Below are 19,467 nucleotides of genomic sequence, written 5' to 3' on the forward strand. Positions count from 1 at the left end.
AGGACATGGAGAAGCAACATGGGGGGTTAGGGGGATAGGAGAAGAATAAATGAAACAAGATGGGATTGGGAGGGAGACAAACCATAAATGACTCTTAATCTCACTTCCGGTATTCTTTTTAATTGAAGGACAGGTGACAATGTTGGACAATGTTACATTAGTTTCAGGTAGGTGGACAACACAGATGACTCTATACTATGTTGACATAGTATATAGAGTATAGTAGTATAGCCCGTATACTCTATAGTATGTCCATAGTATAGAGTATAGAAGTCTATAGAGTATAGACTCGACAACTCTATACTATACTGTGTTCACCACAAATGTAGCTACCATCTGTCATCATGCAACACTATTACAATGCCAGGGACTATATTCCCTGTTCTTTCCCTTTTGTTCCCACGGTTTATTCATTCCATAATTAGAAGTCTGCTCCTCCCAAACTCCTTTATCCATTTCACCCATCTCCTGCCACCCTCCCCTCTGGCAACCACCATTTTGTTCTCTGTATTTTGTTTCTGTTGTTTTGTTTTTAGATTCCACATATAAATGAAATCATATGGTATTTGTCTATATCAGTCTGATTTGTTTCACTTAGCATAATATACTTTAAGTCCAACCATGTTGTCACAAATGGCTATATATGTTTGTTTGTTTGTATGTATGTATGTATGTATGTATGTACGTGTGTGTGTATATACTGCATATATAATCCATACTGCATATAGATCCATACTGCATATATAATCCATACTGCATCTACCCATACTGCATATGTAATCCATCCTGCATATATATCCATTCTGCATATATATCCATACTGCATATATTTTGGGTATTATCTCTTACTGGATATATCATTCGCAAACATCTTCTCCCACTCAATCTGTTGTCTCTTTGTTTTGTTAATGGTTTTCCTTGCTGTACAAAAGCTTTTTATTTTGGCATAGTCCCAAAAGTTTATTTTTGCTTTTGTTTCCCTTGCCTGGGAAGACATATCTAGGAAAATGCTGCAAAAGCTGATATATAAGAGATTACTGCCTGTATTTTAAGGAATTTTAACTTTGAGTTTATTTTTATGTATGGTGTAAGAAAGTGGTCCAATTTCATTCTTTTGCATATGGCTGTCCAGTTTTCCCAAAACCATTTGTTGAAGAGGTTGTCCTCTCCCCCTTGTATATTCTTGTCTCTTTTCTTGTAGATTATTTGACTATACAAGTATGGGCTCACTTCTGGGCTCTCTATGCTGTTCCATTGATCTATGTGTCTACTTCTGTGCCGGTACAACACAGTTTTGATTACTATGCCTTTGTGGTATACTTGAAATCTGGGATTGTGATACTCTCCACTTTGCACTTCTTTTTCAAGACTGGTTTGTCTATTTGGGATCTTTTGTGGTTTCATACAAATTTTAAGATTATTAGTTCTAGTTCTATGAAAAATACAACTGATATTATCATAGGCATTCCACTGAATCTGTAGATTGCTTTTGCATATGGACATTTTCACAATGTGAATTCTTCTAACCCATGAGCATGGCATAATCTTTTCATTTGTTCGTATTGTCATTTTTTTTTAACCAGTGTCTCCTAGTTTTATGTATTTTTTAAGTGAACCAATTTTTCAATTAAGTAATTACCATCCTTGGTGAAAAAAAATGCACAGTTCTGATGAGTGATGTTGATTATAATAGAGGTTATCCATGTGTGTGGGAAGGGGATATATGAGCAACCTCTGTACTTTTGTTTCAATTTTGTTATAAACCTAAAACTGCTCTAAAAAAAGTAAAAAAAAAAATTAAACAACCATAACTATTCATAATATTAGTTAGTTGTTTTGTTTCCTTGGGATCACAAGTTTTGAAGAAAAATTTACATGTAGTAAAAATGGCCCTTTCTTTGGTATAGCAATTTTGACAAATGCATAAAGCCATAAAACCATCACCACCCTCAAGATACAGAACACAACCTTCACCTGTTCCCCTTTGCAAAATTTCTCTCACCTGGAAGCTGTTACAGAGATCCTTTTTCTGCTCCCATTGTTTTGCCCTTTCCAGAATATCTTAGACACTGAATAACAGTCCAGCACATTGTATTTTAAGTAAGACTTCCTTCACTTAGCATAAAGCACTTGAGATTCATTCATGTTGTTGCATGTATCAATATTCCATTTCTTCTTATTATTCAGTAATATTCCTCCATATTGTATGGTTACACCACAGTAAAATGGGAAAGTTCATTCATTCACTAGTTAATGGACATTTGGTTGGTATCCAGTTTTAGCAGACTATGAATAGAGCCAATATAAAACTTTACATACAGGTTTTTCACTTCTCTTGTGTACCTAGAAATGGGATTGCTGGATCATACAGTAAATATGTGTTCAATCTATAAAAAAAAAAAATCTGCCAAACTATTTTCGAAGTGGCTGTAACATTTTGCATTTGCAGCAGCAATGAGGATTTCCAGTTACTCTGCATCTTCACCAGCATTTGGTATTATCAGGTTTTTTGTTTTTTAATTTTAGCCATTTCAATGGTTATATACTGATATCTCATTGTGGTATTATTTTACACTTTTCTAATGACTAAGAATATTAAGAATCTTTTTATGTGCTTTTTGAAATCTGTTATTTTCTCTGATTAAGTGTATGTGCAAATGTTTTGCTCATTTCTTAATTTGAATTTCTTTTATTATTGACCTGTGAGAGAGTTCTTTCTATATCCTAGACAGCAACCTTTATTAAATATACATATATATTTTAAAGATTTCATATATATGTATACTCATATATATGTATATATATTTTTAAGATTTATTTATTTTAGAGACAGCTAAGTATCCTGTGACCTTGCTAAACTCACTTAAAAAAAAGAAATTCTTGGGGCACCTGGGTGGCTCCGTGGGTTAAAGCCTCTGCCTTCGGCTCGGGTCATGATCCCAGGGTCCTGGGATTGAGCCACACCTTGGGCTCTCTGCTCAGCGGGGAGCCTGCTTCCTCCTCTCTCTCTCTCTGCCTGCCTCTCTGCCTACTTATGATCTCTGTCTGTCAAATAAATAAATAAATAACATCTTAAAAAAAAAAAGAAATTCTTACAGATTTATTACCTATAAATCCATATCATTTATAAATAGAACATTTTATATCTTCTTTCTGATCTACATCCCTTGAATTCCTTTTCTTATCGCATGTGCTAGGACTAGCAGTATGATGTTGAATAGGAAACGTGAGAGCAGACATCCTCGCCTTGATCCTCATCTGAGAGGGAAAGCATTTCAAGTCTTTGACTACTCAGTATGATATTAGCGATCAGATTTTCATGGATGCCTTTTAAAACACTGAGGATGTTCTCTTCAACTCCTACTTTGGCTTTTTTCATAAATAGGATGTTGAATTCTGCCATTTATTTTTCATATCTATTTTCAAGAAATTTATTTCTATGTTCATAAATAAACTCCTTAAGGATGAACAATATGTTTACTAAGTTTTGTGTCTGCAGCACAACTGTAAAGGTGGGTTTATCATTCATGTTGTGCTTTAGGTCAAACACTTAACAGTGTTACCTATGACTTCTGATATCATACAGTAATAGCAGCAGTCCCATGGGACTTCAGAACAACATGCATTAAAAAAAACAAAAAGGGTGAAAGAAGGACTTAGAAAAAGATGGTACCAATTAATTAGGGGTAGGCTCATATTTGGGACCAGTAAGGATTCATACTCATTTTTGTTTTATTTGTCCTGTTTTTTCAAGGCTTCTTTCCTACAAAAACATAGCTAGATCTAATATTTTCAGCATCTCTAGTTTGTGTGAGAAAACCTAAATGTCATTTTTTTAAATCTCATTTTTCTGTCAAAGAACATCTAAGAGTTCCTTTGTCTCAGTGAAGGGTACTAGCATCCTGACTGTTTCAATGAATGGTCCGAAGCAACTTTATTTAGATCAGAAAGCCAGAGATCATCCTCCCACCCTTTCAACCTCAACTCCCTCAAGATCATACTGAATTTCTCTATGTGAGTCCCTTCCTTAAGCCCCATGCCACTGTGTTGTTCAAGCCTTTATCATTTTTCCTTGTCTTACATCAAAGGTCACTTTGCTGGTCTTTAGATTTATAACTGGTCTCCATGCTTTCAGTTAGATCATGAAGATTAAGCTATATCTTGGCCTTAAATTATTCAATGTTTAGGTCCTAGTGCCCTTAAGATATTGTCCACATATCTTTCTTCTGCTTATAAGGCCCACTGTGCATGATTCCATATCTAGAAGCCCCATGGTAATCCAATCTATCTCAGTAGGAAAGAAAAAACAGTGTCTCTAGGGCATGACACTTCCAGGAGTACAGACTTCCCATACTGCTTTTCTGACTCAGAAAATAAGAAAGAGCTCTCCATGCTGAGAACAGTCCTATAATATTATGTGAGGATGAACCTTGAGCCTAAAATAGATGTACAAGACCAGGCCAAGGAAACTCTCAATTACTGTTTCATTAATAACTCAGAAATTATTTAGCTGCTCTCTAAATACTTAGACTACTTGTAAAACCTTGTACCTCTGCATCCCCATGGTCACAAAAATTTAACATTCTGGTTTCTCAACCTCAGCACTATGGACATTTTGGACCAGATCACTCTTTGTTGAGGGGGGCTGTCTTGTGCATCGTAGCACATTCAGCAGCATTCCTCACTTCTCCCTCTAGATGCCAGTAGCCCTCAACCCCCCAGTAATTGTGACGGCCAAAAATGTCTCCAGATATTGCCAAATGTCCACGGAGGGGGAAAACTGCCTTGCATAGAGAATCACTGTGTTAAGTGAAAAGGTTCTGTGTGTTCGTGGCAGGAAGTCTGTGAGAAAGAAGACCTAAGGACTAGTGGTAGCGACCTCGGTCAAAACAGACACTTGCCCAGGGATGGTGGCAAATGGAATAAGGGGGAGGGCGGAAGCCAGTCTGGGCCCCTGCAGGGTTAAGATCAGAGCCAGCAGTGAAAACTGCATGTGACGTATAGGACAATTTTCTATAGTCACAAAATATTTGTACTCCCCTAGATGCATCCTGAGTTTACAACCTCATCTCTGTGCACATAATTTTTCTCTCCATGCAATACCCTGTGTCATCTGTGATTGTGTGAAGCCTACTGGCAGAACAGGAAGTAGGGATGCTGAAGATCAGGGATGGTAGGTATAATGGGAGACAGTTTTTTACAAGTACATATAAATTTTTATAGGCCACTATCATCTTTGCTTTTTAACTAAGCAACTTCTGCTATATATCTCTATAAATCCACGGCATTGTTAGATCATCTCCTAGTTTGAGCCCCTAAAATGAAATTTTATTGTAGGGTATACTTTTAACATAAATAAATGTTTCTCCCATTTCCATTTTAAGTTCTGGAAATAGCTAAAAGCATAAATAATCAATGCATCAGTCTCCATATGTATGGGTACGTATGCTCATTTCATTCCCTGCAGAAAATATTTTCTGTGAAACCAGAATTCTGGTTTAGAGTGTTAATACACTGAATATACAAAACAGTATGTCCCACTGATTTAGTGTAAATACACAGACACACAGACTGGGGAAAAGATGAGCTTAAAAATTGAAACATGTTTGACAAAACTGGCATTTGATTCTACTGACGCTCTCATTTCACCACAGGCCCAACAGTAGAAAACTCACGATTTTACGCAGCACCGAGGATTTCTGAGATGGATCACGGCATGCGGAAGTTTAGGAATGCTGGGATAGGTTTATAAGCCAATTCAAATCGAGATGCTTAGTGGTTTCATTCTCTTAGAATCTGAACAAAGCTTGCCACCAAGCATTTATTATAGGGCTTTACACTTTATAAGGGTACATTATTTGTTGACTGACTGGAAGAATCACTTCAGGCACTGCTCATGCATTTCACAACAGAAGTGTGATTCATTATTATGCGACAGAAACATGATCCTTGCTCAGCCATGTTGACAACCCGCTGCCACCACTTACTGTCTCCCCGGCAGAGTAGAGGTCCCAATTTGTAAGCCGCTTCTGAGTGCGGTCGGCCCGTGTCTGTAACCACTATCTTCCTCACTGGCAGATGCTCTTTGTAAGAAAGGAGTCCAGTGTCATTGGTCCTAAAAACAGTAACGACAACAAGATTCTTATATTATTCTGATTAATATAAGGGAAGCAATAGTCCTTATTGCATTTCGAAGCCAAGACATTCTGAGGTAAGTCTGTACACGCAAAAGAGCAAGGATCAGATTGCTCCCTTGCGTGAAAATGTGGCCACATTTTAGTGGCTCCTGCAGACTGATTATAGTTGCTGATTTTGAAGTTCAGTTGACCATTTTCTATGTTTTAAGTGGAATGGTTAGAGCAAGGTGATCATTTCGTAATGTATGAAAATACTGAATCATTATGTTGTATACCTGAAGGCGATACATTACTGTATGTCAATTATAATTCAATATACACACATGATTAATTACATTTAGTGTAATGACTGATACTGTGCTTTTAGATCTACCAAACTGGTATTTATTTCTATTTTTTCCCATAGTATTTCTTGCATTTCTGCTCCCTCTCTCCTATTTCTCTTGGTTTACTCCATATTTCTTTGCATTCAATTTTATTTTTTATTCACCTTTTAGGCACATGTCTATTCATAGATGTTTTAATGTTTGTTTTATGAATCCTTACATAATGCACCTTTAATTCATCCACTTTAGTTAGATTTTGTGTTATATTACTCAATATAAAATGGTAGAAGCTTAGTATAGGATAATATCCTTATACCCCCCCCATTTCCCCTCAGCACACACCTGTTCCTTGTGTTATTGCTGTCATATATTTTAAATCTAGATGTCATAGATGTTATAATTCAGCTAGACAGTAAATTTTAATCTTTTAATTACAAAAAAGAATTTAAAGCCTGGCTTTTCTATTTAATGACACAGTCATGATTTCCAGTGTTCTTTATTCCTTCCCAAAGATCTGAGTTTTCATCTGACATTATTTCTCTTTAGCCTATGGAATTTTTGTTAGTATTTCACACAATGCAGCTCTGCTGGTAATAAATTCAGCATTTGATTGATCTGAAAAGGACTTTATTTTACTTTCATTTTTTAAATACCTATTTGTTTTGTATAGAATTCTAGTTTGACACTGCTTTCTCTTTCAACACATTACAGATATCATTCCATTGTCTTCTGACCCGTGCATTTGCTGAGAAGTCAGCCTTCGTTTGTACGTTTGTTCCCCTGCATGGAATGTATTCCACTATATCTCTCCAACCTGGCTGCTTTCAAAATATTTATCTTGATTGTTGTTGTTGTTGTTGTTGTCTTAGCAATCTGAACAATAATCCAAGGTGTGCTTTTCTCTGTTTTCATTCTGCTTCAGTGTCTCTGAGTTTCTGGAATCTGTACATTGATGTTATATTATGTATCCACTATGGAATAACAAATTATCCTATAACTTAGTAACTTAAAACGACATTTATCATCTACAGTTTCTGTGTGCCAAGAATCTGGGCATATCTTAACAGGATACTCTGGCTCAGAGCCCCTCCCAGGCTATAACCAAAGTGTTGGCAACAACTGCCATCATCTCAGTGCTTGACAGGGGAAGGACTTGCTTCCAAGCTTGCTCCAAGTGGCTGGTTGTTGGCAATAGTCTGTTCCTTGCCAGTGGATGGACTGAGGGCCTTGGCTCTTCACTGACTATTGGTTGAAGGTCACCCTCCATTCCTTGCCACTTGGCCTCTCCCCAGGACACAATACGGCAGATTGCTTTATTAAAACAAGAGTCAGGGAAAGAGTTGCAAGGAAATCAGAGGTCACAGTCTTTTGTAACCTAATCTCAGAAGTGATTCTCATCCCTTTTATCATATTTTATTTATCTGAAGCAAGTCACAAGGTCCAGATGACACTCACAGGGAGGAAATCACACAGTGGTGTGAATGACAGGCCATGTGGATCATGGAGGGCCATCTCAGAGAATTGCTACCACAGACGTTTATTAAATAAATTTGAGAAATTTCCAGCCATCGTTTCTGCACCGTTTTTGCCTTGTTTTATTTCTTATCCTTCAGGGACTCTGATTTCTTGCCTATTAAATCATTGATATTTTCTCAAAATCCACAAAGGTTCTGTTAGTTTTTCTTCCAAACTTCCCCCCAATCCTACCTGCCATGTTCTTCAGATTAAATGATTTCAATTAAGCTGTCTTCAGGTTCACTGAAGTATTTCTTCTGCTAGATCTTATATTCAAGTCCATTCAGTGAAGTTTTCTCTTCAGATGTTGTGCTTTCCTATTCCAGAATTTATTTGCTTCTTGAATACAGTTCTCATTTATCTGCTTGATATGCCTTCTCTTCACTTGTTGTGGTGATTTCTACCTTTAAGTCTTCAGGCATGTTTATAATAGCTGCTTTAAGGTTTTTGCCTACTAATCAAACATCAGTGTTCCAGGGTCTATTTCTAATAATTACTATCATTTTTCTTGACTTTGGATCAAATTTACCCTTTTTTGAAATACGTAACAATTGTTATAATATTCTGAATATTATGGGTGATACACGACAGACATTTTGGATTCTGTCACCATTTTCTAAAAACTACCCCCCGCCCCAGTCAGGTAAAGCACAGTCTTATCACAGTAAATTGTGGAGGTTTGGTTTTATACCATCTTAGGTGGGCCGGCATCAGTTGTGTTCTTAGTGTTCAGTCATACTGTTTTGTTTCACAGTCTTTGCTGTGAAGACACGAACCTTCTGTCATTTCTCTGGAAAGCTAAGGGGTTTACAAGCCTGTCTCAATTAATGAGACTTAAGCTCCAAATTCTGTCTCTCTTCTGGTAGTATTCAAGGAAATGTCTCTAAAGCTTATTCAGTTTTCCAGCTGTAGCTGTCTGCGTGATTTCTAGAAACCTTCCCTGAGCATGTGCAAAGGAAATCATATGGAAATCACCATTGATTCTGGTCAGCATCACAGCTGCAATAATACTGAGAATCAATGCAGTTCCCTTCCAATCCACAAGTACATTTCTGAGGATCAGGCAAATAACCTCCCCAGTTTCACATGCACAGGGCAGCCAGGGATCTGAGTGGAGTTGGTAGAGTGAACTCCCCCCGAGGTAGCTTTCTTCTTTATGAGATTTCTACTCCCTTCTCAATATTTAGTCATTTTGGCAGCCCCAAACTCTGTCTTTGGATACCTCAAGCCAAAAAGATCTAGTATTCCCTTAGAGTCCTAACCACGTCATGGCATGTGGTCTGGTCAGCACCCTCATGGGAAAAGGCAGGTAAACATCGATCTCATCGGCTTGGATTCTATTCTTTCTAGGGTCCACCCCCCCACACATTTTGTTATTCCCCACTTTCTTCAAGTAGGTGTTTTTGTAAATATCCTTAAAAAATTATCCTTAAAAAATTTAAAGAGCTACATGATCAAATAACTGTGAGAAATTCTAAGTTTACTGTTTAAAGGTTTTATAGGCAGATTACTGAAGAAATGTGTTTTTATAATTAATGCCTATAAATATATTTTGAGTAACAGAATTCTCAATTACACTTAATTTAAAAGAAAATGATACTTGACTTATGATGAAGAAAAAATATAAAAAAGATGTCTCCCTTTCATTCTATTACAAAAATAAAATGTAATGATGTATGGTCCATTACAAAAAATTCAAATAAAAAAACTATTGGTCTTGACATTTAGGATTCAGATTAATTGTAACAGATTTTATCAAAATACACCTTTATCTAATTTCTTCACTGTGCTCATTTGTTCAGTATCTGCCTCACTACACTAAATGGTCTGAGCAAGTCATTTTTAAAAATAAACTTTATTTTGTATAAGGAAATCATATGGAAATCACCATTCATTCCGGTCAGCATCACAGTTGCAGTAATACTGAGAATCAATGCAGTTCCCTTCTAATCCACAAGTACATTTCTGAGGATCAGGCAAAGAACCTCCCCAGTACGTTTGTGTTTCATTGGTTCTTCCAACCCACCAACTCAGAGGGCTTCCATCTGAAAGACAAATATGAGAAATGTGTCATCTGCTCTATACCCCACAGCCTTCCAGCCCAGGCCATACCCTTCTCCCCAAATCATTCAAAAGAGCAAGAGGAGGCAAAGAAAGACTGATCTGATGCAGTGATGTTCCAAACATGGCTATTGATGGCATTGCCATAAGAAAGCTTTTAAAAGAGTATTTTATTATTTAAGCTTAAATGGTCAATGTATTTTTCCTTAAGTAGGAAAGAAATCAGCAGTTCCTATTTAGTTCAGGCATGGTACTTAAAGATGTTTTGAGAGCAGTTCACATATGTAATTTCTTTAAAAATAATTTTTGAAACAAGGAGATCTCAAAATATAAACCACGATAATTAACATAACAGGAGCAAACTTGACTTGAGATCATGAAATGCCCATTAAAACATTATGGAATGTTAGGAAAGTCAGTGATTGATCTCAATATATTTATTGGCTAAAAACATATTAGCTGTTTATTAAACATTAGGCATGATATGGCACTCCCTTATTATGATTTAAGATCTATCTGGAAATATGTATTTTTTTTCTCCCATTTAAAGGCCTGGCTATTTATTTGGAGACTACAGAAATAACACTGAAAGATCTTTATGCCTGAAGCAAACACTACACTCAAAAACAAAATTTCCCTTAGCCAAATGCATTTCTTTCTATGATGAATGTTCAGCTTCCAGCTCCTTCTCAGAGTTACGACTAAACATGATGCCAAAGAACTAGAGCAAAGAACAGACAGAACATTCAGGTGAGGAATGCAGGCCATCTGTCTTTGGAAAAAACAATAGGTAGAGAGGAAAAATCATAGTCATCTGAGAATCAGAGTATAAGAAGAATGTGACATCAAATCAGTCAGCTCCTCAAAGGTGTTAGATCATTCTTCTGTTGACTTTCAGAACTTTTAAGTTATTTCCATGAATCCTAGTGAAAATCTGGGACTTACCTAAGAATGCTAACGCTTATAACAACTTACAATTAGATCGAACCTCTACTAATGCCAACAACCTTTCTCTAGTGTTACTATATATACCAGCACATATCATGCCAAAAAAACTCAAGTTAATTGTAAGTTTTTGTATGGACAAAGAAATTAAAATCAAGATTATTCATCTTTTTTTTAATTGCAGGATTAAGTCATCAACAGAAGATGAAACCATCTTGAAACATTTAATATAAGTTTTTCAATATACTACTTAAAACATTATGTGTTCATAGATTAAAAAGAAAATAAAATATTCCTAAGTACTGAACAATACTGTCACTCTAAATTTCCAATCTTCCCTATAAAACAGAAACCACTGAATGTTTTAAAGGTACCAAGTACATTTGGTTCCCTTTAAGACTTTTTGAAGCATCCTAAACAATTTAAATAACTATAAGAAAGAATGAAGAAAATCATGAGAAATTTTTTAAGTTAAAAATTAAAAGTATAAGGGGCATCTGGGTGGCTCAGTCAGTTAAGCCACTGCCTTCAGTTCAGGTCATGATCCCAGGGTCCTGGGATAGAGACTCAATAGGGCTTCCTGCTCAGTGGGGAGCCTGCTTCTCACTCTCCCTCTGCCTGCTTCTGCCCCTGCTTATGCATGCATCCTCTCTTCCTCAAATAAATAAATAAAATCTTTTAAAAATTAAAATTATAAACAATCGGTGATCATGGTCAGACATTCCACTTCCTGTAGTCAAAATCCCAAAGAACTTGAGTATCCACATTGGCCATCTTTTCAACGTGCTGAGTCACAGCTCCACAGACTGCTGAAAATGCATTTACATACACACCCCACCTTTTCATTCACAATAATGGCACCACTATTACTTGAAACTTCGGTATCTTCAAGATCTGAAACTGTAAATTTAACTTGTCTGACACTTCCTTCCTATTCTTCATTGTGAACTTAAACTCCAAATTGTTCTCTCTTTTCCAACTCAGGATCATTCTACATGAAATCTAGCGTGATGGACTTGAAGAAAATCTGTGTATTTAACAATTACCATCATCCCTTGTTCAATGGCCTTTTCTAGAAGTTATTTTCTTTACTAGTGGCTCTCAAGCCTGGCTGAAACATGTGGGAGTCTTAGTAAAAGATACATGGGCCCCACTGGCCATGAAGGTAGGCGTTCCTTCACGCTCTATATTGTCCTCTTTGTGTGGGCTTGCTCACTAACCCTGCGGGGTTTTTGTTTTCTAGTTCTTCCAAAGTTTGGTTCATTTGTGACTTTGATATTTGTTTTCCCTTTGGTCTTTCTTTTCTACTTAAGCAATTCCATTTATTTTTTGCATCCCATTCATTTATCCTTCTATAATTAAGATTCTCATTCTCTTAGAATACACTTACATATTTGTTTACCTATGTTTTAGATGCCAAGATCAATATTTAGCAACAATGAACAACTGAACCATCAGTTGCATCCGAAACTGTTATGTTAACTATAACCATGATGCCCCAGAGAACCAGAAAGAGAGAAGCTCACTTCAGGCAATTTGTATGAGTCATGTCATGCCACCCAATCACTGCCACACCCCATGACTTGGCCCTGTGCCATAGAAGGGAAAGCAAAGGCTGATAAAGACTAATCTATCCAAACTCTCTACTTAATCAATGAGACCCCTGGAATTTGAACTTACAGACTCTTCCTGCTTTAAATCCTATGCTCTTCTCACTACAACTCTCTGATGGTCATTCACAAATGGGATTGAGGTTTCAGGGGGATAAGATTTGAGGGAAGACTGGCAAGATAGGAAGGGTTGGTGTGGGTGAAAGTCCAAATGAAGACCTTCTGAAATAGAAGGAGGAGGAAAAGCAGGAGGAGGAGGCAGGCACAATGGAGAGAATAATCTGGTTATACTCTGTGGGTGGAGAGTAAGTAGAAGAGGTGCTTAACTAGAAACAACAGGTTCAAATGTCATCCCAAGAGTTCAGAATCTTTTTTGCTTGACCCACACGACGTATGACAGTCACATAAGAAATGCATGTCTTTTAAAATTCTTGTCATGCTATGGATCTCTCTTAAAATTACAAATAGGGGTAAACATTCTAAGTGGCTTTATTGTGCTGATGTCTTAGAACCTTCTCTAATTTCTAAAGAAAAATATACCTCGATATTGCCGCTAGAAAACAGTGTGTCGGGGAGTGGCATGACATTGGCATAACCAGGGTGTGGGTCCAGAATATGCACTTGAGATATCCAGAGAGTGGAGTCTGTTTTAAGGACAGACCGTGAAGAGGAAGGTACCAGGCTTCCTAAGTAGAAAAGTGTGTCATGATGAAGCAGTATTTCTTATAGGTTAATTCCCATCATAAAGACGAATATTTTGGAGCGCATGCTGGATGGTGAGAGGGTATGAAGAGATGCCCATGGGAGACCAGCTGGAAAGCTCCTGCAGTAATTCAAGAGCATCAGAAAGGCCCACACGAAGGCAGAACCGGGGGACCAAGATATTGTCACATCATGAGATGTTCTAAAGCGGAAACAAGACCAGAAACAGAATTTAGGCGCTACTAAAAGCAGAATAAAAGAAAGAGTTAAAAAGAGGTTTTCAAATTCCTATTTAAATTGCTGAATAAACTGTTTCCAGCAGCCTATTCTAATTTACAGTTTTACCCAGAGGCTAACTGCCAACAATCCCTGAAAAAGAGTCCCACAGAATAGTCAGTTTCAGAAAAGTCAGTCATATTTTCATTAGTTCTTTTGCATGACAGAACAAACCATATATGTCACTTGCCCTTTAAAAGGGACGAACACTGAGCATCCATCCAGGATCCGAATGAAGCCCTTTTCGTTCATTCATTCATCCGAATGAAGCATTATGTGATGAAGGCCACGAAGAGACCAGAGGCAATCAAGACTTTGAACGAAGCTCAGCATAAATTGACCTTGTTCTTTTCTTCAGGCCAAAGCATTGCTGTGGCTTCCAGACTGTGACACGTTTGCTAAGTGTATAGGGGACAGACACTCTCAGTGGCCAAAAGCCACCGCCTTGGCATCATTAAAATCCACAGGAGCTGTTGAAGTCAAGTTCACGGTGCAATGCGCGAGGCAGGACAGATGCCTCAGTTTCCTTACCTTGTTTATTGACAAGTCGTGACTTCTTGCAGTAGTAGGTAAGCTCCTGCTCACAGTGCTCCGCAAGGTTAATTGTGGCCTGGAGCTGCTCCATGCTGGCCACGTACTCGAAAAACCCAGCGTATGGGTTCTCTGGGTTAGTGTTTCTGACTCTTGTTAAGTCAGAGCCATTGTGCTGTATGACGGTCCATGCAGTTTCTTGTATGCAGAAATGGGGAAGAAAGAGAGGAGACCATCACTAGTCTGCAAAAGTTAAAATAAATAAAGAAAATCAAAATCACCTTTTATCTGAGTCAGATTTTTCTAGTCATCAAACCTCTCTCAGAGGTAGAATCAACACAAATGGATTCTTAAAATTTTTAAATTATCTGAAGTGATTCTTTTCCCTGAAGTTTATATGACTGCCATGCATTTGCAGTGATTTTATTTTACTCTTTGTTGCTAATTTAACCAGAAAATGTTCATGATGAAAAATATTAAGGAAACGAATTATTAAAATTTGTGAGACATTTCATTTCACTGAATCTAATATTCTACTTTTTAAAGATATGTTTTTATTTCATTTTATTTTAGAAAAAAAATAGTTGCCTATCATATTTCTAAAGCATTGTTGATTACTGACACACCCCAAATTCAGGAATGTTACAATTAAAAAAAAAAAAGTGTATCTTTGAATTTCTAAAATATTTTAAACTACATAATGTAAGCAATGACTTTTCTGCTCTTAAAAATCATTCCTGTTATCAGCAAAAGGAAAGTCACTTTTTATGGCCTATATATCTCTCTCTCTTCAGACAACATTTAATTATGAGTGCACATCAATTTCTTTTTAAATTGAATTTTAAATATTCATTTTGGTCTTGTGTGATGTGCACCATGATGTGGGACCATAGGAAGGTACTCCCTTGGGCTGAGCCCATCTGACGCAGCAGTAGCAACTCAACTAACTCACAAAATAAAGTACCTCTGAGTACTTAGTAGCGTAATCGCCATTGACACCTGAACATCAACCATCATAATGATTACTAAAATTATTAAATGAAATAAAAATCCTACAGTGTAGCAGAAGACAGGCATATTGTATCTAGCCTTCAACTTCTCCAGGAATTGACTTCACATTATATTTATTGTGATAGATGCAGGCGCACGAACAGATTAATCAAAAGGCCTCTGAGTGGTTGCACCAGCTTGCATTCCCACCAACAGTGGAGGAGGGTTCCCCTTTCTCCACATCCTCGCCAGCATCTGTCATTTCCTGACTTGTTAATTTTAGCCATTCTGACTGGTGTGAGGTGATATCTCATTGTGGTTTTGATTTGTATTTCCCTGATGCCGAGTGACGTGGAACACTTTTTCATGTGTCTGTTGGCCATCTGGATGTCTTCTTTGCAGAAATGTCTGTTCATGTCCTCTGCCCATTTCTTGATTGGATTGTTTGTTCTTTGGGTGTTGAGTTTGCTGAGTTCCTTATAGATTTTGGATACTAGCCCTTTATCTGATATGTCGTTTGCAAATATCTTCTCCCATTCTGTCAGTTGTCTTTTGGTTTTGTTAACTGTTTCCTTTGCTGTGCAAAAGCTTTTGATCTTGATGAAGTCTACAATAGCCAAACTATGGAAAGAACCTAGATGTCCATCAACAGATGAATGGATAAAGAAGATGTGGTATATATACACAATGGAATACTATGCAGCCATCAAAAGAAATGAAATCATGCCATTTGCGACGACATGGATGGAACTAGAGCGTATCATGCTTAGTGAAATAAGTCAATCGGAGAAAGACAACTATCATATGATCTCCCTGATATGAGGACATGGAGAAGCAACATGGGGGGGTAGGGGGATAGGAGAAGAATAAATGAAACAAGATGCGATTGGGAGGGAGACAAACCATAAATGACTCTTAATCTCACAAAACAAACTGGGGGTTGCTGGGGGGAGGTGGGATTGGGAGAGGGGGAGAGGGCTATGGACATTGGGGAGGGTAAGTGCTATCGTGAGTGCTGTGAAGTGTGTAAACCTGGCGATTCACAGACCTGTACCCCTGGGGATAAAAATACATTATATGTTTATTTAAAAAAAAAATTTTGGAAGGGGAGGCGAACCATAAGAGACTATGGACTCTGAAAAACAACCTGAGGGTTTTGAAGGGTCAGGGGTGGGAGGTTGGGGGAACAGGTGGTGGGTAATGGGGAGGGCACGTTTTGCATGGAGCACTGGGTGTTGTGCAAAAAGAATGAATACTGTTACGCTGAAAAAATAAATAAAATGGAAAAAAAAAGGCCTCTGATTTAATAGGTAAGAAACAGACTGAAAGTTGTCAAAACCCTTCTATATATAAGCTGTTAAGTCACATAACTCTTCTGCATTGCAGAGGACTATTCCAAATTGGAGGAAAACAGTAGGGAGAATGTCCTCCCCTCTCTTTAGCAAACACATGCACATGGATCGGCAATCAGAACAAGGTAAGAAATTCCACTCCCAGCCTTCTCCAGGTCACCAGAATTCTGAATAGAGAGGTCTGTTAAATAAGACGGGAGACAACTTTGACAGCCTTATTGCCTTCCCTGTGCACATCATTATTTTTCTTGGAAACAATAGCTGTTACTTCTATTGCTGCCTTGCATTTCAGCTCACCGTAGAGCTTTATCAGCAAATTAATTTCCTTCAAGAGGACATGATACAAAGCTAATGGCATTAGTTATGGATGGCCAGCAGTGATATGGTATAGAGACCATATCTGAGTTGCAGATACAGCGTGGAATGTGAGCTTACAAAAAGTCTGGTAAAATCTAAAACTCTATCTCCAAATTTTAGAAAATAAAGTGGCAGAACACAGGAGACAAAGGGTAGGTCTGAAATTCTCTGATTTTAGCCAACTCAACTCTGGCTATTAGAAGTTTAGGATTATTAACCAGGCAAATCTGTTAGCCTAACCTCCACTGGACTCTGGTTTTTTTTGTTCAACGAACATCCTTCTTTCCTTGTGGTAAATCGATGGCCTGCGTGAGCGGCTGCCAAAGTAGCAGGACAACACACCTGCCTGAGGTCTTTGTCTCTGCCTTTTGCATCACACTGAGCTGGCCTTCCCTAGCATTCAGCGTCCACTGGGTTACAACTAACACTTGGTTCCAAAGGTCCTTTTAAGGTGCTGTAAATTTAACCCAAGGCCGAGGCACCGGACAACCCTTAAAGGACAGCACATGGAAATATTTCTCTTTTGACATCCTAAAATTTCAGTATTATGGTGGTTTCTGTAAGTGTTTTCATTTTCTAATAAAAAGTGCTACAAAACAGAAGGTTAAACAGATGCTGCACTTATGAGATCTCTAGATTTCCAGGGCAAAGCAGAGACAAGAGAATCATCACCATAGGTTAGGAACACCGGAAATGAGCACCCAGCAGCCATGCTCCAAATCTCATTTGTGCTTTGCTAACAGGGGAATCTCTCACAATTACTACCCCGGGGGCCTCTTTACTGAGTTTTCAGACATGACTGCATTACCTGATATTCAGAAATTATAACTGTAAAGGACACAGACTTTCTGACAATTTGTAATTCAGCATTTTGTGATTTATTCTTTGGGTCTTCTCCCCTTGTGTGTAGACTCTAGGAGAAGAGTGATAGTTTCTGATTTGCTCTCCTAGTAGTATCTGTAGCACACAGCACAGGGGCTCGGCACAACATGCAGAAGACACTGAAGAAATGTGGGAATAAAGGAGTAAAGGCGCTGTGTCGTCCAGACTAGAGTACTGGCTCTATGGTGCCATGAGACTTTCAGTGCCTTTTAGCTGTTTTAGAACTTCGTAAATTGTAAATGGATAGTTCCGCATATTAATAAGTCTGAAACTATGAAGGGTATGAGATGTTATCCTACTTGCAAGTTAACCAGTTATCTTGCCTCTTATATGAGTTATATCCATGTATGTATATCTAGCCAGACAGATCTAGCTGCAGACGGGTGCTGGAGAGCTATGCTAACAGACACAGAGTCCCTGGCTCAGGGACCTGCTCACAGAAAATGCTCGCAGCATCTGTTCTCCATGGCCCAGTTTCCCAGGGGCCGATAGAGGAGTGCCAGATGCACCTGGGCATGCTGGAGTCGCACCGCGAGAGGAAACCCCCGGGGCGCCTAGGTGGCTCAGTCTGTTGGGTGTCTGACTTCAGCTCAGGTCATGATCTCGTCGGGGGTTCTGGGATCAAGCCCCCCATGTTGGGGGGGGTCCCTGCTCAGCAGGAAGTCTGCTTCTCCCTCTCTTTCTGCCCCTCTCCCCCGCTTATGTGTATGTGCTCTCTTTCTCTCTCTCTCTCAAATAAATAAAATCTTTAGAGAGAAAGAGAGAGAGAAGAAACCCTCAAATTATGAGACTTGGATGTTAGAGGGGATGGCTGGCACATCTTCGCCTCCCCTTCACAGATGGAGAGAGGAACTGGCTTTGGAATGCAACAGATCTCTGAGGAGAGGCACCAGTCCATAGGTTTTTTGTTTTGGGGTTTTGGGGTCACTTTTAGCATGTAGGCAAATACATCTGGGGGAGATAAACTTTCTAATCTCTGCAGAGAGAGTCACTATCTCTAACTTCCAAGACATATTTATATGAAATGATCCTTTAACACAGGCTTCCAGATTTACTTAATTTTTTTTTTTTTTTGTTAATTTATTTGCCTCACTTACTTATTTGCTTAGCAAGCAAGGCATTCTTTGTTTCCTCACAACAACAAACTATTGTCCACATACCAGCAAATTCCACCTGGCAGAGGTTCAATGGACTCCCCTCCTCCACACCCACTGCGGAAGAAGCCCGTCCCGCCTCCATTTGCACATTAATTTCAATATCACTGATGTACACACATGTCTGTTTCTTCAATTCTCCTTTGAACTGATTGTGACATCTTATCAGTTTCCTCATTAATAAAGTGTTAGACGAAATCTTTAAAATGTGGTTTTAGTTTTTATTTTTATATCTGTGTGAGATTTTATTCATTTATTTATTTTTTTGAAAACTGTCCTTTACCCAAATGCTGAGAGAGTTGGTTGCTGCGGTAAAGGAGACACGGAAACACGAGTCAGGAAAGACAGCTGTGATGGGCAGGAAAATCTATGAAATTTAATAAATACACTCAAAAATTGAAAGGCAGTTTGGGTCTACCAGTGTGTCTCCCTGAAGAGATTTCTGGTATATAGATTGTATGTAAAGCACCTGAGTAATTAAGGACTTGATTTATCTTCTGCTGGCTGCTGTTTTTTAGCATGATAACAGTGTAAAGAAAAAAAAAACCGTGCTGTTTAAGCAACATAGTTGCAGACCTTGTGTTCCTTCAGGATTAACGGGTGGGGGGAGTTGTGACAGATGTGATTAA

The 19,467-nt window shown here is 38.2% G+C and overlaps 1 protein-coding gene across 2 annotated transcripts in view; it reads right to left on the minus strand.

Moving 5' to 3' along the window:
- The window catches only part of CNTNAP4 (contactin associated protein family member 4), a 260,192-nt gene that overhangs the window by 47,413 nt on the left and 193,312 nt on the right, over positions 1–19,467 (minus strand). For both annotated transcript variants that reach the window (XM_045989410.1, XM_045989411.1), the window contains exons 13-15: positions 14,104–14,301; positions 9,867–10,023; positions 5,988–6,115 (exon numbers count right to left, since the gene is read on the minus strand). In XM_045989410.1, coding sequence (XP_045845366.1) covers positions 5,988–6,115; positions 9,867–10,023; positions 14,104–14,301 — 483 coding nt within the window. The remainder of the gene's footprint in view (positions 1–5,987; positions 6,116–9,866; positions 10,024–14,103; positions 14,302–19,467) is intronic.

The sequence above is a fragment of the Meles meles genome, chromosome 19, assembly GCF_922984935.1.
Source record: "Meles meles chromosome 19, mMelMel3.1 paternal haplotype, whole genome shotgun sequence".
In the NCBI taxonomy this organism is placed as follows: Eukaryota; Metazoa; Chordata; class Mammalia; order Carnivora; family Mustelidae; genus Meles; species Meles meles.